At 36.0% G+C, this 18,353-nt stretch overlaps 1 protein-coding gene across 1 annotated transcript in view; it reads right to left on the reverse strand.

The window, feature by feature from the left end:
• Window positions 1-1,178: 1,178 nt before the first annotated feature.
• The window catches only part of LOC134572302 (cytochrome P450 2C8-like), a 94,139-nt gene continuing 76,964 nt past the window's right edge, over window positions 1,179-18,353 (reverse strand). Inside the window, exons 5-10 of the mRNA XM_063431185.1 lie at window positions 17,578-17,747; window positions 15,165-15,332; window positions 14,938-15,079; window positions 12,289-12,476; window positions 1,626-1,767; window positions 1,179-1,511 (exon numbers count right to left, since the gene is read on the reverse strand). Coding sequence (XP_063287255.1) covers window positions 1,321-1,511; window positions 1,626-1,767; window positions 12,289-12,476; window positions 14,938-15,079; window positions 15,165-15,332; window positions 17,578-17,747 — 1,001 coding nt within the window. The 3' untranslated portion in view covers window positions 1,179-1,320. The remainder of the gene's footprint in view (window positions 1,512-1,625; window positions 1,768-12,288; window positions 12,477-14,937; window positions 15,080-15,164; window positions 15,333-17,577; window positions 17,748-18,353) is intronic.

Consider the following 18,353-nt stretch of genomic DNA (forward strand, 5'->3'; position numbering starts at 1 on the left):
TATCGGTTCAGGGGTTCGAGAGTTTTATAGATGTCTTAGTTTTACCAACCGCACACAAGGTGTAAGCCGAGAAAAGTTCCAAAGGATTTGACTGTGCGGTCGGTCTCTGTTCGGGAAGCTAAAATGTATGAAAATATATAACAAAATAGTTTGTGTCTTTGTTTCATTTCTCTCTTTCGTATGATTCTTTTTACCGAATGTCGCTCTGTTCCCATGAACTTATATGAGGATGGAAGTCTCTACGGTGTTCGTGCCATCACGTGTCCGATTTGGGTTCTAGACACTCGACAACCATTCACCGCTGGTGTAATTCGTATGCTAAGATGGCTGCCGCCACGTGTTCGCGTGACGAACGACAGCCACCCAGGGAACACCCAGTTGGTTTGTGCTGTTGGCAATTGAGAATGTGTGAACCAAGTCAGGGAGCTCAATTGATGCCATGCTCCTCTCCTGGGTGGCCTGGTTGTTTGGTAGTTGGTTCGTTTGTAAAACTATAATGTTAATAAAATAACATTATCCCAGATACAATAAGCAAAGTACTATAAAACCTCTGCCATTAATTACCTGGTACATATGCTGGTACATTGTGTATCCTACTGAATCTAATTTTAGAGGCATTATGTACAACTAGATTGTTACCAGGTAAATTATTAAATAAAAAGCAACCCTTGCTCTGAGTTATCTCTTTCTGTAAACTGCCATGACCTGGACCTCCATGGTGAGATAAATTAAACAGTCTGACAACAATTTCATTTGATCCATAAGTCATTTACAAAACAATATTACCAGTATTTCAGTAATAGCTGATAAACTCCAGCAAACATAGCCTTAAACAATGCTATTCTGTATAAATTACATTCTCAAGACAGATGTGAACTTGTATAAAATTTGAAATCTGAACATAGTGTTGAGAGAGTCACAGAAACATAGACCGGTCTTGTGTACAGTCCTTAAGAGGTATTAAGCCTCATTTTAATTTAAGTTTTTCAATTACTTCCTGCCTGACCTTGAATCCTTAGCAAAAACACTGCATTATTTTCTTAGACATCTGTGAAATCTTTTATTATTGCTATTGTTATTGGCATTTAAAAAAGTGCCTACTTATTCCACAGCATTTTACAATAAAAGAGGGAAATTTAACAATAAATGAGGCAGGAGCAATAGGTTGATGAGGTTTCTGTTCAAATGAGCTTACAGTCTAAAGAAGATAAAATAATATTCAGTTTGTAGAAAGCAATGTAAATTAACGTAAAAACTTTGTTCCTGCTTATTTTGATACTATTTATATGTTGAGTGTTTTACGAAGATTGGCTTCCGCACTTAAGATTTGAATCGAGGGACAGCATACATCTGGTAGTTCCAAGGTCTTGAAGCATTGGTGTTTGGCTCTGGTTTTATATCAATGTCTTTCGTATCCACCGTTGGTTTCAGGGTGAAATTCTGCAAGATGGTTGCAAGAAAGAGGAAAATCTCCATACGAGCCAAACCCTCACCCATACACATACGTTTACCTGGAGATCAAAACATGGAGAGATGAGAACACGGGATCAAATATACATAAGTGGACTTTTCTCCAAACCTTCATAAGACATTTTCAATATCTATAATTGATAGAATACTATTACCTGCAGAGAATGGCATGAAGGCTTCATTCTTTCTAAAACGTCCGTTCTCATCCAGAAAGTGACCAGGGTCAAACTCATGGGGGGTTTTAAAGTACCTGGGGTCCTTCAAGACACTAGTCAAAACTGGGAGGACAAATGTTCCCTGCAAAGAATCAAACATTGTACATTAATTAATTATAGTAACTCTGTGCGTTTCACAGGGTCGTACTCCAACTTAGGGGAATGACGAATCCTACAGAGGTTCTACATAGATATATTAGCGGGCCTTACAGATAAAAAGAGAGTCAGGAATAGCCAAGGCCAGGGACAAAGAAATACACCAAAAGGATTATTATCTGCAGTCACATTCTATGTCTCTATGTAGGTACTTTCTTTTATACACCTGTGGCAATAGCTCTAATTGAGACACCTGAATTAAAAAAATTAAGAGGTGTGTCCCAATACTTTTATCCATATAGTGTACAATATTTTGTTTATATAAATAAATTTAAGAAGACAGCAGACATCTTTATGTCAACGGGTTAGACCTGCCTCCATGTGACAGAAGTTCCTCCAAGCAAACATAAAAATGGATTCGTGGATGTAAAGTAGTTCCAAACAGTAGTTTTTTAATTTAAGTCAATAAATTATGACACTTGGATTTAAATAATTGGAGGAGGAGAGATAACTAGAGGTTGATAAATGAATATAGATCTCTTTGTGGTCTGAGTTCCGGGGGGGGGGCGGGGGGTGAAGAGGGGGGTGAGGAGGGGGGGGGTAGTTTAAGGGGGGGTTATAGTTCTTTTTTTCTCTCTTAGGGTTTGGATAGGGTAACCACGCATATGCATCAAAAGGTCTATTGGTAGAGAGTTTTATACTTGATATTAAGGTAATTGTTAGTAATAATTTAGCACTTTTCAATTGTTTTGGGGTAATATTTTTACTGGAGTGAAATTGCCTTAATCGGGTTTCAACCTGTTGGAAAGGCATATAAAATGTGTTAGCTTTGTTGGTTTAAGGGATATGAATAATAATTAGTTTGCTCTCTTGGTAGTATTGAGCTACCTCAAGGGAGGTTTAGCACTGGTACACTGGCAAATGTTAGTTAAGGATTTCACTAAGGGTAAATTAAGGTTTCATAACTCGGCCCTGTAGGGCCCTTATGGGTTTACATTTATAAATTATATATTATATCATAGTAAATATTATTGTTTTTTTTCCTCACTGGAAAACTTCACAAAAAAAGTCATTACTACGGCCTGAAGGGCCCATATGGGTTTAAATCTCTAAATATGCAATATATTACAATAAATATTGTTGCTTTTTTTCTTATTTTTTCTTCTTTTTGCACTGGAAAATTGCACAAGATATGTCACTATTATGGAGTAAATGTTTATTACAAATTAAGGGGCATATTACAGTAGAATGTTTAATATAGAAAACATATAGATGTATTTGTATAATTTGACTCATTCAATGGTATGTATAGCATAATTGGTAAATCCCCAGGAATGACAGTCAATCTTGAAGTACCTTCTCTCCTACTTTAACCCTTTCACTATTTAAAGACACAATTTGTTTTATAAACGGGTTCATATGGCATTTTACAATCACAGATGAAAAGAGTATGGTAACTGGGAGAATGGGTATTGTAAGGGTTTGTTTTTTTTTTTTACCCGATGGGTTTTAGTATACAGAGATGCTCTTCTCTTCTATTCCTTCTCTTTCCTAGCGGATTACTAAGTTTTGTATTTTGTTTTTGGTGGCTCTTTGAGCCTTTATGCAGAATTTGCTGCATTAGTATTTGGTAGATTATTTTGCATCCACTTTTATTATGTGATCCAAATAGGTAGGGCTGTATATTTTGGGCTGTTGTTCAGGATGAATATAGAGACCATCGGCAAGTCTGACGGGAGACCTCCCGCCAAGGTCTCGAACTGAGGTAGTTCGACAAAACGTAGATGTATTCGCCACTTCCATAGTTACATAGCTGAAAAGAGACTTGCGTCCATCAAGTTCAGCCTTCCTCACATATGTTTTTTGCTGTTGATCCAAAAGAAGGCAAAAAAAAAAAAACAGTTTGAAGCACTTCCAATTTTGCAACAAGCTAGGAAAAAAAAAAAAATCCTTCTTGACCCCAGAATGGCAGTCAGATTTATCCTTGGATCAAGCAGTTATTACCCTACATTGAAAGATTATATCCTTGAATATTCTGTTTTTGCAAGTATGCATCTAGTAGCTGTTAAAACATCTGTATGGACTCTGATAAAACCACTTCTTCAGGCACTGCACTTTTTCTAGTGCCATAATATCCTTCTTTAGAACAGGTGCCCAAAATTGCACAGCATATTCAATGTGTGGTCTTACCAGTGATTTATAAAGAGGCAAAATGATATTCTCGTCCCGAGAATGAATGCCCTTTTTCATGCATGACAATACCCTACTGGCCTTGGCCACTGCTGATTGACATTGCACATTGTTGCATAGTTTGTTGTCTATAACAATTCCCAAGTCCTTTTCGTGTGTTGTTATCCCTAATTCGCTTCCATTAAGGGTATACGTTGCTTGTGTATTCTTTACGCCGAAGTGCATAACTTTGCATTTTTCAACATTAAATTTCATCTGCCATTTGAGTGTCCAGTCCTCCAGTCTATCTAAATCCCTCTGCAGCAAAGTAATATCTTGCTCACATTGTATTATTTTACAAAGTTTTGTGTCATCTGCAAACACTGAAACATGACTTTCAATGTTGTCTTCAAGATCATTTATAAACATGTTAAATAGAAGGGGTCCCAGAACAGACCCCTGAGGGACACCACTTGCCACCTCTGTCCAGCTTGAAAATTTACCATTAACGACAACTCTTTGTACTCTGTTGTTAAGCCAATGTTCTACCCAAGAACAAGCATTTTCATCTAGACCGATTTCCTTGAGTTTGAACACTAATCTTCTGTGTGGAACTGTATCAAATGCCTTGGCAAAGTCCAAATAGATCACATCCACTGCAACACCCTGATCTATACTTCTACTTACTTCTTCGTAGAATGCAATCAAGTTAGTTTGACACGACCTGTGCTTCATAAAACCGTGCTGATTTTTGCTGATAACCATGTTCTTCTCAAGGAATTCTTCAATATAATCCCTTAATAACCTTTCAAATATTTTACCAGCCACAGAAGTTAAGCTCACAGGTCTATAATTTCCAGGCAAGGATTTTGAACCCTTTTTGAATATAGGAACAACATCTGCCTTCCTCCAATCCTCCGGAACACTTCCTGAAAGAAAAGAATCTTGAAAGATTAAAAACAGAGGTTCACTTATTTCTACACTTAGTTCCTTAAGTACACGTGGATGGATACCGTCAGGCCCTGGAGCTTTGTTTATATTAACTTTCTTTAGTTGCTGCAGCACCTTGTCTTGAGCTAACCAATTACAATTATTCTGCAAGTTTTTAGTAGCAATAATTTGCACATCTATTGCCATGGGTTCTTCCTTAATATATACAGAGGAGAAATAGTTATTTAAAATTCCTGCCTTTTCCTGGTCTTCATTGACTAACACCCCCGTTTCAGTTTTTAGTGTAGCTACACTTTCATTTTTGGGTTTTTTAGAATTTATGTACTTAATAAATGCTTTTGGGTTGGTTTTGCTCTCTTTAGCTATCATTTTTTCATTTTGAAGTTTAGCAAGTCTAATTGCCTTTTTGCACGCATTATTTGCTTCCTTATATCTTTTATAAGATGCATCTGATTTGTCCGATTTAAATGCTTTAAATGCCCTTTTCTTATTTTGAATCTCTTGTTTTACTTCTCTACTAAGCCACATTGGTTTTAATTTGTTTCTTTTATATTTATTTCCCAATGGTACATACTGAGAAATGTACCTTTCTAATATTTGTTGGAAGATGATCCATTTATCCTCAGTGTTCTTTTCACTAAAGAGTTTATGCCAGTCAATATATTGTAAAGCTTCCTTTAACTTATTGAAATTGGCCTTTTTAAAATTATATGTTTTAGTATACCCCATGTGCTTTTGTTTTTTTGAGTTTATTTCAAAGGACACTATATTGTGATCACTATTTCCCAAGTGCTCACCTACTTGAATGTTGGTCAAAAGATCAATGTTGTTTGTTAAAACCAGGTCCAGACAAGCGTCCATTCTAGTTGGTGCTTGTACTAGTTGTGACATGAAGGTGTCATTTAACAAGTTTAAAAACCTAATTCCCTTTGCTGAGCTACTAGTCCCTCTGTCCCAATTTATGTCCGGGTAATTAAAATCTCCAATAATTAAAGTGTTACCCAGATTTGCAGCTTTCTCAATTTGCTCAAACAGCTGTTGTTCCTCGTCAATATTAACATTAGGTGGTTTATAACATATCCCAACCAATAGTTAGTTTCACTTATTTTCCCCCAAGTAGATATTTACCCATAAAGCCTCCACATTTTTCTCATCGCATTCCATTTGCTTAAGATTTGGCTTTAAATCATGGTTGACATACAAACATACCCCACCACCCTTCTTGTTTTGCCTATCCTTCCTAAATAACATGTACCCATTTAAGTTAACTGCCCAGTCATGTGTCTCATCCCACCATGTTTCCGTTATGCCTATTATATCATATTGTTTAGTGTATGCTAATGCCTCTAGTTCCCCAATTTTGTTATTTAGGCTCCTTGCATCCTCCTTCCAGAGGAGGTAGTGTGAGAAGTGGGGTTTCTCCAAGTAGACAGATCCTTTAAAAAGATGATTGTATCACATCATTTTTTTATTTTATGGATGAATGGGTATGAATGTGTGTATTATGCTATCTGGGAGGTTCCGAGACATGGGGAGGGAAGTGCTGATGGAGGTGGCTTAGAAAGCTCTTAGAGTCGAGGTGAGCTTGGTTCACTATGACTCTCAGGGTCATTAGTGTCCAGGGTTTAAATACAATGGGTAAAAGTATAGCATTAAAAAATCTGTTTAGGGGCAAACCGGACGTTATATGTTTGCAAGAAACTCACTGGCAGACTAATAAAATTCCTTTTTTTGGTAATAGATATTATTTTAATCCCTATAATGCCACTTACTCAAGAAGTCGAGAGGGGTTTCAATAATATTTAATAAATCATTAACAATAAAAGAGGATATTGTCATAGATGATAAAGAAGGACGATATCTGCTATGGGCAGGCCTGATTAATTCCCACAAATTCACAATTTTTAATATGTATGTCCCTAACAAAGGGCAAATTAATTTTATCACTCAGACATTGAAAGTAATGACATTTTTTTTATAGGGACCTTACTTGTCTGTTGAGATTTTAACTTGCCTTTGGATCCTTCTGTAGACAGAAACTTTATGGGAGAGATACAATTGGATCCTCATCTAGTACAAAACTCTAAGAAGTTTAATAGGCTATTATTAAACTACACTCTTTTTGATACATTGAGAACTTTTCACCCGAGAGGGATTACTCATTTTTTTCACATAGACATAAAATGTATAGCAGATTGGATTATATCTGTGGATGGGTAGGGTATTTCAAAGATCAAATATTCAGAAATAGGAGTGATCACTTGGTCTGATCATGGTATGGTTGGAGTAAGTTTGGATATCGACCCTCCTGTCAAGAACAAGAGATCATGGAGGATGCGTATAGAACTATTTAAAGATCAGGAAATATTTAAAAATCTAAAAAATGAAACGGCTGCATTCTTTTTAAGAAATGATGGAACTGTAAATTCTAAAGCAATAGTATGGCTTTCCTATAAAGCTTACATAAGAGGGATAATGATAAAATGGCAGTCAGTTTTAAAGAAGCAGAGAGGTAAATCATTAAGAAACCTACATATAGAACTGGTGATATTGGACAGAGAAAATAAAAAATCTCCATCTGACTTAAAGATAAATAAAATACGAGAACTACAATTACAAATAAAGGGAATTCAACAATTATTGGCGGATAAATCTTTCTGGGCTTCCCAACAAAGATCATATCACGGCCAAAATAGAGCAGGGAAATTGATGGCTAGTAAGTTGAAACAAAAACTAAACAATAATAGAATAGACAAGTTGGTATGTAATAAAAAACTGGTTGTTGAACCTGATGAAATTGCCGCATGTTTTGAGAAATATTATTGTGATCTTTATAATTTGAATTCCTCTAATATAGCTGATAGCGGGAAAAAAAGGTGAATTGTGGAATTTTTAGATAAGATCTATCTCCCTAGGGTTTTTTACACAGAGTTGATACAGTTAAATGAAGATATAACAGAACAGGAAGTTAAATGGGCAATCTCTAAATTGAGATTTGGCTCAGCTCCTGTACCTGATGGCCTAGTTAATAAATTTTATTCGCACTGTCAAGAGGAGATATCCAGCTATTTGTGTCAAACTTTAAACGTAATTAAGAACGCTGGCCGAGCATACCCAGAAATGCTAGAAGCTCAAATAATAACAATCCCCAAAACAAACAACTTAACCCCTGAATGTAGGGACTTTAGACCTATTTCTCTATTAAACGTGGATATTAAGATTTATGCTAAAATTTTAGCGGAAAGACTGAATAAACCTATCCACAATTTGATAAATTCCGACCAAACAGGTTTTATTCAGGGGAGACAGGGCTCAGATAACATTAGGAAACTTTTAAACTTAATTTCACTGGTTAAAAATAAAAAAAACAACTGCAGTTTTTGTGGGACTGGATGCTGAGAAAGCATTTGACAGGGTAGATTGGGACATAGAAACATAGAATGTGACGGCAGATAAGAACCATTCGGCCCATCTAGTCTGCCCAGTTTTCTAAATACTTTCATTAGTCCCTGGCATTATCTTATAGTTAGGATAGCCTTATGCTTATCCCACGCATGCTTAAACTCCTTTACTGTGTTAACCTCTACCACTTCAGCTGGAAGGCTATTCCATGCATCCACTACCCTCTCAGTAAAGTAATACTTCCTGATATTATTTTTAAACCTTTGTCCCTCTAATTTTAGACTATGTCCTCTTGTTGTGGTAGATTTTCTTCTTTTAAATATAGTCTCCTCCTTTACTGTGTTGATTCCCTTTATGTATTTAAATGTTTCTATCATATCCCCCCTGTCTCGTCTTTCCTCCAAGCTATACATGTTAAGATCCTTTAACCTTTCCTGGTAAGTTTTATCCTGCAACACTGGGTGTGAATTGTTAGCTCCATGATATAATCAATCTTTTATTAATTAATTTTCAAGAATAAATACCAACCTTTGTGCTTTCTGAAGGCTTCTGTGTTAAGATCCTTTAACCTTTCCTGGTAAGTTTTATCCTGCAATCCATGAACCAGTTTAGTAGCCCTTCTTTGAACTCTCTCTAAGGTATCAATATCCTTCTGAAGATATGGTCTCCAGTACTGTGTACAGTACTCCAAGTGAGGTCACTGGTGTTCTGTACAATGGCATGAGCACTTCCCTCTTTCTACTGCTAATACCTCTCCCTATACAACCAAGCATTCTGCTAGCATTTCCTGCTGCTCTATTACATTGTCTGCCTACCTTTAGGTCCTCAGAAATAATCACCCCTAAATCCCTTTGTAATACGTGTAATAAATGACTAATTTATCTTTTTTTTAACAGAGGTCCCTTTCCTTCATTTTCAGCTGTAAATACCGAACAAAAATATTCATTGAGGCAGTCAGCTAGACCTTTATCCTCATCTACATACCTTCCTTCTTTTGTTTTTAATCTAACTAATCCTTGTTTTACTTTTCTTTTCTCATTTATGTATCTAAAAAAAGTTTTGTCTCCCCTTTTTACTGACTGTGCTATTTTCTCTTCTGTGTGTGATTTGGAAGCTCTTATAACTTGCTTAGCCTCTTTCTGCCTAATCTTATAGGTCATTCTGTCTTCCTCACTCTGGGTTTTTTTATAATTACTAAATGCTAACTTTTTGTTTTTTACTATTTTGGCCACATCTGCGGAGTACCACAGTGGTTTCTTGAATTTTTTGCTTTTACTGACAAGCCTAATGCAATTTTCTGTTGCCTTCAGTAGTGCAGCTTTTAAATAATCCCATTTCTTTTGGACTCCATTTAAGTTGCTCCAGTCTGATAATGACTTTATGTTCCACACCCTGTCAAAATATGGCTTAGGTGATTTTGCCTCTAAGGCGATAGCTGCCTTATATACATCTCCTTTTGCATGTGTAACGGGTCAACATTTTCGGTCTGAAAGGTTTGTCATCTCAAATGGCACTAGGCAAGGTTGCCCATTGTCTCCTTTAATTTTTGCTCTGATTATTGAACCATTGGCGTGTGCGATAAGGGAATCTATTGATATAACAGGAATTGTTGTGAATCGAAAATCTCATGTAATCTCTCTTTACGCTGATGATGTAATAATAACAGTAGAAAATCCAGAATAATCTCTATCAGCTCTTCAAGAGGTCATATTTGAATATAGTTTCTCAGCCAATTATATCAGTTTAACTGGCAACATTCAATAACTCACTTAGGAATTAAATTATTTGCTGAAATGAAAACAATCACAACAGTTAACTTTTAATTAGTTTATTCTAATATAATGCAAGTACTATCTACATGGAAAAATCTCAAGATCTCCTGGTCAGGTAGAATAGCAGCGACTAAAATTACTTTATTACCTAAGATCACCTATATCATGCGATGCATACCCTGGCACTGTCCCGTCTATTTGTTGAACAATTTACAAAAGGCGATAGATGTATTTATTCACCAGAATAAAAGAATGCGAATTAAGCTACTAATATTGGTTAAAACGTTTTCTGGCGGTGGGATCGCATACCCAGATGTTAAGAAATATCAGGAAGCCTCCCTTCTGGCACATGCATTGAGATGGGAGGAAGAGGTAAAAAATAATAATTGGGTATCGACAGAAGCTTATTTTTTCAAATAAATATATCTGAACTCAATTCTTTATCGTGATGACTTAACTAGTGGTTTAGTATATAGTAAAAATTCACCATTATGGCATATTCTCAAAGGCTGGCGGAATTTGAATCATAAATATTCTTTGATCCCATTTCCAAGCCCGATCATGCCTATTTTATGGATTCAGGAGAAGATTCAATCTTCTTTGCTAGAGATACTACTAAAGGCCGGATGTAGATATTTAAGAGATCTGTATGTTGATAATAAATTCCTCCAATTTGATTATATTCAGTCTAATTTTAATATTCCAGCTAATATGTGGTTAGAATATATCAGGCTGAAATTGAGCATTTGTTCATCGATTTATTGCCTAAAACAGTCTAGACAGTTGACTTCTTGTGAAAAAATAATATTCAACAAATAGGAAGCATATGTTATCGAAATGCTTCAGCTTTTTGAGAGATGGAGATTTAAACATTAAACCTCTGAATGTAAGAATTTGGGAGGAAGAATTAAATCAATCTTGACCCATGGAGATATGGTTGGCTGCTTTTGTCTCAACAGATAAATTAATTAAACACGTCTCATATAGGGAATTATATTTTAAACTTGTGAATAGATGGTATATAACACCGCTTAAACTATGGCAAATGAAGAAAGACGACATCTCAAAACTCTGTTGGAGAGGTTGTAACCAAGTAGTTTAAGCGTTACATATGTGGTGGCTTTGCCCTTATATACAAAAATATTGGAAGGAGGTACAATATGGGGTGTCTTGTATCTCTGGTGAAAAGATTGTTTTAACCCCAGAATTGGCTCTGTTTCATTTCATACCTAGTTTCCGTACTAAATAACTAAAATCCCTCCTGCTTGGTACTCTTTCAATAGCGAAATGGTTGATTGCTGTAAATTGGAAAGCAGGGAGGTTGCCAAAGTGATTAGATGTGGAAAGGATGATGCAGAGAAATAGAGCATTAGAAAGAGAGGATGGGCAATTAGGGGTTTATATAGCCCCGAATTATAGGTGGGCCATCTGGGATGACTGTTGCTTAACCCTTGGACAAAATTATTTATAATCTAGGCTACTCATCAGCCCACCTCCCCAGGGAATTTCGGAACTATGTATGTGTGATGTGTGTGCTTGTGGTTCATGGGTATTGAGGGTTTGTGACCCGGATATACCCCATCTTCCCTGGTTTTTAATTTTTACAGCCTTTAGAATATTTCCTTACTCTCATTTTTGTTATTTTATGTTCTAGGGCTTTTCCTCTAAGATATGGTTGGGGATGATGTTTAATATGTGAAATTGGAGTATCTTCTAAATTTAGGATTACCGGGGGTTTGGTGAGGAAGCTGGGCAGATGGGGGAAGGGTGCAGGTTATTATTTGTAATTTGGGTTTATTATTATAATAAGATAATATGTATGGACAGTTTGACTGCTGTATATGCTTTTTTTTAAATCTTTTTTTGTGTAACCTGCTCCAAACCAATACCTATGATGAGTGTAATGTATGTTAATGATTCTTTTTATGTACTTTGTGATAATATTAATAAACCATTTATATCAAAAAAGTAGTTCCAAACAATGGTTGCAATTTAATGAATTACATTTCCATTGACTCCTACAGATACACCACTGTGGCCATGCAAAAAGGTAAATAATGATAATGATCTACCTATTTGTTAAATAGCTTTAAGGAAAAAATATTATATTTATAAAGTGTAAGCATTTAAGAGATAGCCTTGCTTTATATATTAGTAAGTGAATACTTTGTTATATGTGTTACTTTCCACTTCTCGTTCTAAAGCACACTGACCTTGGGAATGTGATATCCTCTGAAGGTTGTGTCTTTACTGGCTGCATGGGGAACACCTATAGGGACAATATCAGCAAATCTCTGGATTTCATGAATCACAGCATCGGTATACGGCATCTTACTCCGGTCCTCCATTGATGGAGATCGACTTTGGCCAATTACACTGTCAATCTCTTCTTGGACCTTTTCTAGAGACAAAATAAAGAAATAACACACATAAAAAACAGTATTAAAATACATACAATGAATATAAACATAGGTAATAATAATAATAATAATAATAATAATAATAATAATAATCAAGGTTTATTATTTTCAATAATGTATAATAAATGTTTTTCCTCCATGAAGGAAGCCTTGGACAATAAAATGATTTATGTCTTTAAAATACCAGCATATTCGTTGTTTCTTATAAATAACGGTATTAACCCCTTCAGGACGGAGTCAATAGTGCACGTTCTGATCAAAACAAAACGTAAACAAAAACTAGAATTTGCGCTATGTGTCTGTTCACCCGTAGTTCCCCTCTTTCAAATTATATGCACCCACACTTATTATATATCATTTTGTTCAGGAGAAACAGGGCTTTAATCTATCATTAACTATTCATATGTGGAACATCATTTATTATGAATAAAAGTAAAAAAAATGTGAGAAAATAAGATTTTTTTTTAAATTTGCATTTCCGTCTGACATTTTAACTGTGAATGTCATAATACTGTTAGGTTTTACTGCAAAAAAAATGCACATATTTGTAATCAGCGATGTCTCACAAGTACAACAGTACCCCCCATTAACAGGTTTTATGTTGTTTTGGAAAGTTACAGGGTCAAATATAGAACATTACATTTTCAAATTGAAATTTGCCAGATTGGTAATGTTACCTTTGAGACGGTGTGGTAGCCCAGGAATGAGAATTACCCCCATAATGGCATACCATTTGAAAAAGTAGACAAGCCAAGGTATTGAAAGTGGGGTATGTTTAGTCTTTTTTAGTAGCCACTTAGTCACAAACACTGGCCAAAGTTAGCGTTCATATTTGTTTTTGTGTGAAAAAAGCAAAAAACGAATATTTGGCCAGTGTTTGTGACTAAGTGGCTACTAAGAAAGACTGGACATACCCCACTTGCAATACCTCGGGTTGTCTACTTTTGCAAATGGTATGCCATCATGGTAGTAATTCTCTTTCCTGGGCTGCCATACGCTCTCAAAGGCAACATAACCAATCTGGCAAATTTCAATGTGAAAAAAATGAAATGCAAGCCTTATATGTGACTCTCTAACGTTCCAAAACACCATAAAACCTGTACATGGGGGGTACTGTTATTCTCGGGAGACTTCACTAAACACAAATATTAGTGTTTTAAAACAGTAAAACATATTACAACAATAATATAGACCATAAAAGTGCAGTTCGCTTGTAAAAAATGCAAAAAACGTAACTTTTACTTAAAATATCATCGTTGTAATACAATTTACCAGTTTGAAACACTAATATTTGAGTTCAGCGAAGTCTCCCGAGTAAAACAGTACCCCCTATGTACAGGTTTTATGGTGTCTTGGAGAGTTACAGGGTCAAATATAGTGCTTGCGAATTAAATTCTCTGCACTTTCTCCCTGTGTTGTCATGCATGTCAATCAAATTTTAATTAATCAAATCACATAATTACGTTAAAAGATTATTTAAATATACATGTAGAATTTTAATATATATGCATTTATAGGTATTTAAATTCTACGTGTATACTAATGTAATCTTTTATGTAATTATATGTATTTATCTATATATATATATATATATTTGCGGTTATTTGTATTTTATATATATATAGATATATATAGAATGTCATTCTAAGTGTATTTTGTTACCGATATATATATATTAATAACAAAATACAGTTAGAATGAAATTACATATGCATATATAATTTATATTAAATTTTGTTTCAATATTTTATTTATTTATTTTATTATTTAATTTATTTATTATTTTAATTATACGTATTTATATATAATATATATATGTACATCTATTATATATATAATATATATACATATTATATATATGTAACGTCATTCTAAGTGTATTTTAATATTAATATATATACTTATATTAATATTAAAATACACTTTGTATGACGTTACATATATATAATATGTATATATATTATATATATAATATATATACATATTATATATATATAAAAATATATTTAATTTATTTTTACATTTGTCTTTGATTTATTTTTTATACTTCCCACCAGCAGGGGGACTGTCTGATATTTCAAACAGTCCCCCTGCTGGCAGATCCACAGCCAGCTATAGGGGGCCATGTGATCGCTCTTTGAGAGCGATCACATGGCCCCCGGGGGCCTCATTTGCCGTGGGAGGGCTGCCTGGGCTGTGAGGCAGTCCTCCCGAAGCGGATCGCGGTGGAGGTAAGTATAACTTACCTCCTGGGGCTGCAAGCCGTTACGGCGTGCTATGCCGTCATAACGGCTTTAAAGCCCACTTAACCCGTGACGGCATAGCACGCCGTAACAGCGTTAAGGGGTTAATATTGTTTGAGTTGATCATGTTCTATGAACAGATAATTATTTTGTACAGATGATTGAATATTATAATAAGTGTGAATATGTGAATATATACCTTGAATCTCTGGGTGCTTGAGCAGAATCAGGAGACCGTATCTTAATGTTGTGCTGGAGGTCTCTGTTCCGGCAAAAAACAAATCTATAACTGTTCCAATTAAATTTTCATCATGGAATTCTGTATTGGGATTATTTTTTTCCTAAAAGAATTTAAATGTATTTATATTGCCTTCTTTAAAATGTTTCTGAGCATAAAGGGACAATTCTTATTTTGTAGATGCTTACCTCATCCATCTTTATCAGGAAAGAGTCTATTAGATCCCTTGGACAGTTTTTATCTAACGTTTCTTCATGAGATTTAATCATCCCTATAACAAACGCTCTGAGAGTAGAGACATTTGTGAAGACTTTCTTGTGAGGGCCAGGGATGACACTCAGAACATCTGGGAACGACTGAAGGAGCTGATACACAAAAGGGTACATATTAAAAAAAGGATATGCAGCTAATTTGTGAGAGACTGCTTTTACAAGTAAACATATACATATATGCCATATACACCCCCGCCTTGTCATAATACCCTCCTTGCCATATACAGCCCTGCCTTGTCTCAATACCCTCCTTGCCATACACACCCCCCCTTGTCTCAATACCCTCCCTGCCATATACACCCCTGCCTTGTCATAATATTTTTATTTTGTGATAACGTTTTTTTCTTTTTTTCTTTTGTTTTGTTGTTTTATTTTTTGTAAAAATGTTTATTTTTTAATAAAGTAATTTTTTTCTACAATGTTATTTTTAGCTTTAAAAATGCTAGTTTCTTACTTATTCAAATTCCATCCACTCCCCACTACCCTTCTCTTTTACTTTTCAATGTTTTTTAATATTTTTGTATGATTGATTATGTTAATGAATTTTAGCTCCAGGAAATTGTGTATTTCATTTGTTTTATTCTACTTATTTGGACAGTGACATACTACGCTATATATTTTCCCTTTTTTTCATTCTCTCCCTGCTTATATATATATATATATATATATATATATATATATATATATATATATATATATATATATATATATATATATTTTAAGGACACTTTAGGCACTGCACCACTCCTTGTACTTTCATAATACACACCCTGCCATACACCCCCACCTTGACATAATACCTTCTCTTCCATATAACACCCAATCCCATTGTTCCCACCGTTGACACATAACACCCACCCCTGCCATATAAGACCATATACTCACCACCTCGCCTGCAGTCACCTCCGTCAATCCACTATGTGCAATGGCACACACTGTCATAGTATCCACCACACTGTCCCACCCTGCCATATACCTTTCTCCTGCTAGTTATACTAACCCACTTACATATTCCTCCACATTGTCACATTGCCCCATGCAATATCATACACTAAGACCCAGGCACATACAACTGCCCCCCCCACTGTCAAATAAACACATTACACACAGGCTCACATTCACAGATTACATATGCAGTCACACACATGGCATGTACATAGGCTGTCACTAACACACATTTTTACACAAGGGGCTAGCACAGATATATACTGGGAGGCAGTGAGATTAAACATTTTTTATGGACCATATAGGAGTTTGTGCGCGCCCTGCAGTGAGTCAGCAGCCGGGATATGAAGTAATTCTGGCACTGGCATCAATACTGGTCATGCGAGTGAGCTGTGCAGGAAGAGCACAGAGATCCCAACCCTGCAGCAACCGCTAGTCACCAGGTGGAGGATCCACTCCTGCCCTCTCAGAGCAAGGTAGGGAGGTTGGTTGGACCTATTAATATATATATATATATGTATATAAATGTGTATGTGTTTGGTAGATACCTCCCTAATCTGGTGTCCTAATCCCACATAAGGATAAAAAAAATAAGGGAGCGATCTACTAAACAACTGAAAGATTAAAATTAAGAAAACGGCTTTTTAAATTTTGATCTTTTTGCGGTTTAGTAGAGAATTCGGTAAATTGGTGCCCTTACGTGAGATTCTATCTGTAAAGATACCAAATTAGGGTGCTGTTTAGCAGATAGCTCCCTTATTTGGTGTCCTTAAATATGGCAATCCCACATAAGGATAGGAAATAAGGGAGTTATCCGTTAAACAAAGATCAAAGTTAAGAGGTGTCAGCCATCCCAGAAATCTGGGTGGCTAATGTGAGTTATATGCAAATGTGTTGTCTGAAGTCAGCACATTATCCCTAGTGAAAATTATTAATGCTCCCCCCATTTATGTGTCTCCTATATATATTGTTCCTAGAGTCGCCACTGCTTCAGGGGCCCGGTTGTGCGCTGCTGTTTTTTAATGGTGCGACAAGGCTTCTGTAATTTTGTAATGGCAGTGCTGGGGGGGGCTGGGGGGAGTGAAATTCAGTCACTTCCTCCAAGCTAGCACTGAGACGCGCAGAATAGAGGGTGTTTTTTACATTTTAAAGTGTGTGGGGTGACCAGGGTAAGGGTGGATGCCAAAATGAGGACCCATCCTGGGTGCCAAAATAAGGACCAGCCCCGGGTGCCAAATGCTCTAGGTACACCCCTGGCCCGATGACACTTTTTGACCAGGTTTCAAACCTGTGTTCTCCAGTTCAAGGCATAAACATTACCACTGCTCTAGCCAGCCAATTAATATCACAAGCCGTATGGAAGAGACCTCAATAAAGAATTGACAGTATTCACCTGGCCAGAAAATGAATTCAACTGTCGCAAAATTTCGCTAATGTTGAACAGAAGTTTTTCAAATTTCTTATCTTCGTAGTCAAATCTCTCACCAAAGACGACCGAGCAAATAACATTGGAGACCGCCTGTCCAAGCAGAACCATGGGGTCAAATGTGATGTCTGTAAAATTAATATAATGTTGTTGATTATTTAAAAGGATAAAGATACTTACAGAGTTCTATATAAAAGCACAATTCAAATATGAAGCTCCTAGACTGCTTTAGAGTTACAGATTATGATATACAAAGGAAGGAGAGCTACAACAGGAAATACTAGTTTCAGATTTAGTTGTAGTTGTATGGAATAGTCATCCAGCAAAGGGGGTAAGGACACAGCTGAAGGAAGGCTGAAGGTGCAATAGATACAGCTGAAGATAAGTTGAAGGTGGTAGAGGAACAGCTGAAGGTAGGCTTGCAATATGCACAGTGTTGTCCTGAGATTAAAATATAAATGAATACAAATCAAGGCTAGATAGGAGAACCCAACACTCACAGACCGTAATCTGCTGAAGAGATAATTACCACGTATTACTGGGACTTAGAATGGTCAGATTTAACGTAAAGAGTAGTCAGAGAGAAAGCCGAGGTCAAGCGTAGGAGAAGACAGCATGAACGAGAAACAAGCCAAAGTCAACAACAGGCAACTTGCTACAGAAAGCCCTGGCTTTATATAACCAGTCATCCCCACTACAGCTCCTCTCCCCCAATTGCAACCCATATCACCCAC

Source organism: Pelobates fuscus, chromosome 9, assembly GCF_036172605.1.
Source record: "Pelobates fuscus isolate aPelFus1 chromosome 9, aPelFus1.pri, whole genome shotgun sequence".
NCBI lineage: Eukaryota > Metazoa > Chordata > Amphibia > Anura > Pelobatidae > Pelobates > Pelobates fuscus.